Source organism: Oratosquilla oratoria, chromosome 4, assembly GCF_046742065.1.
Source record: "Oratosquilla oratoria isolate Oo_2021 chromosome 4, ASM4674206v1, whole genome shotgun sequence".
Taxonomy (NCBI): domain Eukaryota; kingdom Metazoa; phylum Arthropoda; class Malacostraca; order Stomatopoda; family Squillidae; genus Oratosquilla; species Oratosquilla oratoria.
In genome coordinates this window covers 41,196,162-41,201,161 of record NC_134780.1, presented here as the reverse complement: position 1 = coordinate 41,201,161, position 5,000 = coordinate 41,196,162, and the positions used below count along the sequence as shown (strand labels likewise).

The 5,000-nt window shown below is 33.8% G+C and overlaps 1 protein-coding gene across 4 annotated transcripts in view; it reads left to right on the top strand.

The window, feature by feature from the left end:
• CalpC (calpain C) overlaps positions 1–5,000 on the top strand; it is a 128,998-nt gene that overhangs the window by 100,206 nt on the left and 23,792 nt on the right. For all 4 annotated transcript variants that reach the window (XM_076184072.1, XM_076184074.1, XM_076184071.1 and 1 more), the window contains one exon: positions 2,179–2,248. In XM_076184072.1, the coding sequence (XP_076040187.1) occupies positions 2,179–2,248 (70 nt within the window). The remainder of the gene's footprint in view (positions 1–2,178; positions 2,249–5,000) is intronic.

Sequence of the window (5,000 nt, the reverse complement as noted above, 5' to 3'; positions counted from 1 at the left end):
ACGCCGGATATGAATTGGATGTTGATGAAAATAGTAAAAGATAGTGAATGATACAGAATGAAAATACGACATAAACTTTACACATAAAAGAATATACAAGATGTTCATTATTCTATTATTATCAATGTTTTCTAACTCTAACATACCTGGATGCATCTAAATACATGCTTCAGTCACACATCCATACTAACACTTCAAATGTTTGTATGTTTTTGTAGTACAGACTTTTTGTTTTTTCTTTGAGTACAACTATGTTTAATTTCCCTTATCCCCCTTTTCTTCTTCCCTCTCTTCCTCTTCCCCCTCTTCCACCTCCACGTCCTCACCTTTCTTTTTCTCCTCTCTCTCTTCCTACTAATCCGCACATTCCTCGTACTCTTCCATCTCCTCCTCCTCTTCCTCCTCCTCCTCTTCTTCTTCCTCTTTTTGTGTCTATATATTTCTATATACCAAAGTCTTCTTACTCCGTATAAGGTAGTTTGGATATATGTACACTTGCACACACAAACAAACAAACCCAATTTTTTTGGAGTGACATATAAAGTGCTTACGAACCTCATCTGTTCCAGACTGGAACATGCTGCAGTGATGTATCCTCAGGCAAGACAGAAATGTTCATAAATAGAATGGAGAAAATAGGTTACCAATACATCTTCGCTCTCAATGGCGACAATCTTGAAGAAATTTAGATATATAATGATCAAAATCACTTGCAAAAGCTTTCTAAACGCAACGAAAAATAATAATAATAATAAAAAAAGACACATCGCAATGGGTTGGAGAGTATTTGCTAAATACAGAAACATCATGAGAGATGTATGTCAGAAACACAAGAAACACAGTTTACAATCAGTGTACGCTCTCTGCTATGATCTACGGATGTGAGACTTGGAAACTGATGAAGGCGATCGAGACAAAGCTAAGAAGTGCACAGAAGAGAAGAGATAAATGATAAGGATAATGTTGAAAAACAGAAAGCGAGCAAGTTGGGCAAGAGAGCAGACTGGAATGAAATATATTATTTAGACGATAAAATTGGGTTTAAGAAGAAAATAGGCAAGAACTGGTTTAACAATAGCGTGGTTGACGAATGGAATAGACTTAGTAACCATGTAGTTAGTGAGCGCTGAAACAATTGGTTGTTTTAAGAAAAGAGAAGATAACTTTATGGGTAGGGATGACAGGTGGTAATGGACATGCAACTGCCCAGTGTAGGCCTTATGGTCTCTTGCTGTCTCCTCCATTCTTAAGTTCTCATTTTTTTGAGTGGAATTAGGAAAGGTAGTTCGCCAGAGAGGCAAAGGTGGAGCAAGTGGAACATAAGGTGGAGAGACGAGGAAGAAAAGTTTGCAGGAGTGACGTAGCAGAGGTTGTCATAGATGTAAGACTCATGTGAGAAGTTGGGGAGGATTTCGTCAGGCAGTGGACTTGGCTTGTCTGATGGACTGATATGTATGCGTATATACATGTGTGTTTTTGTGCATGTAAATATGAATACACATAGAACAACAGATGTGTGTTTTGTGTATGTAAATATAGACACACGCATAGAAGAAACACGTGTGTTTTTGTGTATGTAAGTATAAAATAAATCTCATAGAATTAATTACTCATGACATGAGAACAGACATTTAAAAAAGTTACGTAAAATCATCCGCGGAAAATTTCACCATGACTTGGAGGTCCTTCGTCTCGCCTCTTGCTGACGATGACGATGATGATGATGATGACGACGATGACGCAAATGGTGACGTAAGCATTCTCTTATGTGGTGATCGAGAGGTTGGGAAGAAATTACTTCAATTTCTTTTCTTTTTTTCTTTTTTCTTTTTTTGTCACGGATTTTTTCTTTTTTCTTTTTTTTTATATACTTCCGTAGATGTAATGGAAACGTCACTTTCTGAGTAGTTTCTGTCATCCGGTCTCAATGGATGTTTTCTTGTTTGTAATCTATCCAACAAACAGTAAAGAGAGGTGTAGAGTAAGACACCTAGGATTAACCTCTACTCGAAGAATTTAAGAAAATATCTGCATTGCAAAAAAAAGAAAAAAACTCTACCTTTCCATTATCTATATGTTTATATATTTCATTGTTTATGCATTCATTCACATGTATTTGTATGTTTACATATTTATTTCTGCCCCGCCCTGACGTACTTTTGTATATTTCCCCCACAGGAACTCGTTCAGAACCCAATATTCATCAGAGAGGATGCAGCCCAAATGGACATCGTCTCCGGAAAGCTGGGTAAGTGTTGCCAACAAGAAAGCGTGACGAATAACAAAGGCAAGTGATACTTCGATATATTTATATTTGCATCCCAAAATAGATTTATTTTCTATTGACAAACGTACAAAAAGACTTACGAAAACTTCCTTGAATCGCAGCCCTCTGGAGATGATGCATCATTGGATAAACAATGCCACACGTGGCAACACTGTTTTTGTTTACTTTCGTCCCAAGATTCGTCCTTCCTTTTTTTTTTTTTTTTTTTTTTTTTTACCACCAGGCTATTTTGTTCATCCTCTTGACCTCCCCATTGCTAGAAAGAGGTGTTAAAGTAGTCGTGATTTCGTTGTTTAACGTTTGTGCATTAGACGCAGCACCACGCATATGCGAGTAATCTAGCAGCCATTCAGTTGCACTTGCTTAATCATGCTCCATCTGAATTATGTGAATATATAATTTACTTTTGTGTATATTCATTCATACATACATACATACATACATACATATATACATATATACATACATACATACATACGCACATACTGTATATACATGCATACATATTACATACATATATACATACATGCATACATACATACATACATACATACATACATACATACATACATACATGCATACATACTACATACATACATATATACATACATGCATACATACATACATACATACATACATACATACATACATACATACATACATACATACATACATACATACATACATATACCAAGGGTTTTCCCCCTTACAAGGGAGGTAGCCAAAGTCAAAAGGCATAATTCCACTCCCACCCATTTCATCCCCAAATACTCCACTCCCATTCACAACTCCCTCCTCCCCTCCCTCCCTCTCGCCCTCTTTTCTTGGCTCCTCCTGGATGACGGCTATGTAATATATATCTTGTAGCAATAAAAAAAAAATCAAACAAATTTATCATAAGAGAACAGAAACATGAAATATGTTTGTATAGTTCTTGGTAGGACAGGAATATGTATCCGAAAATTTACATCTACGTAGATCTGAGCCGCAGGGGTAACACTGAAATCGTGAATGGAATGCCGTCAGATGGTTTCATTTTGATGCTGGGGAATGGCATCTGACCTGGAACGAATGCCAGCCCACCGGGACCCCTGTTCAAATGAATACGATCTTGTTATTTGTTCAAATGAACACATATTATGCGTTCAAATGAACACAATATTATTCATTTAGAATAAATCCTTATTCTAATTAACACAGTGATATTACCTGTTCAATTGAACACGAACATATTACCTATTCATATGTTATCTGTTCAAATTAACACATCCATAGTAATTGTTCAAATTAAATCAATAATGTTATTTGTTCAAATGGACGCAATAATGTTATTTGTTCAAAAGAACACAATCATATGACCTGTTTAAGTGAACACAACTATGTTCCCCGTTCATTTGAACTCAATCATGTTATTTGTTCAAAAGAATAAAACAATATTTCCTGTTCAAGTGAATAAATCCGTGTTACATGTTCAAGTTAACACAATTATGTTCTGTGTTCATTTAAACACGATTATGTTCCCCGTTCTTTTCAATTAAATAATGTTATTTGTTCAAATGGACAAATTTTTTCCTGTTCAAATTAACACATTCGTGTTACCTGCTCAAATGAACACAATTATGTTCTCTGTTAATTTGAACAATACCAGAATTGACTTATAGTAGCGCAACTACGATTATGCTTTACAGACTGTTCTGGTTAGCATTATTTAATTTTATTCTTTTTCTATTTATCATTTTATTATCTTGTTATTCTGTTATATTGTTAGTTTATTATACTATTATTTGATCATTTGATTATTTCAGTCTTTTATTATTGTATTATTTTATTACTTTTTATCTCATTATATCATTATTCTGTTACTTTATTAGTTCACTATTTTATGATTTCATTATTTTATTATTTCATTATTTCGATATTCTATTATTATACTGTTTTATCATTATGTTATGTCATTATTTCAGTATTTTATTAGTTCATCTCTTTACTCTTTTATTATCTTATTATTTCATGGTTCTATTCATAATTTTTTATTTTCTCAATTCATTACCTTATTGTTTTATTATTTCATTATTTTATAATCTTATTATTTTGTTATTTTATAATTTCATTACTTTTTACTATTTAATTATTTTATAATTTTATCATTTCATTATCTTATTATTTAATTATCTTATCATTTTTCATTTTATCATTTTATTATTCTCTTTTCCTGCATGAGGGGAGGAAGGGGGGGTCGCCGATTTAATGAAGCGGCCTTGCTGTGGGTGTGCTGTCTCATGCGACACTGCTTCTGACCCAGGGCAGTGGGCGAGATCCAGGGATGACCCGTTATCCCGGAGGAGCCAAGATGAGAGGGAGGGAGGGGAGTGGAGTATGTGGGGATGGGAAGTGTGGGAGTGGAATTTATGTTTTTTTTTTTTTTTTTTTGGGGGGGCTACCTCCCATGTATATGTATGTATGTATTATTTTATTATTCTATGATTTTATCTTATTATTTTATTACTTTATTATTACTTTACTTATTATTTATTATATCCTTCCTCCTCTCCGTGGGGCCATGTTAGAATCACAGCGAAAAATATTACTTAATTATTGAAAAATAACAGTGATAATAGTACCATATAGGAAATATAGTACTATATAGGAAATATAATAGTATTATATAGGAAATAATAGTACTATATAGGAAATATAGGACTAGGAAATATAG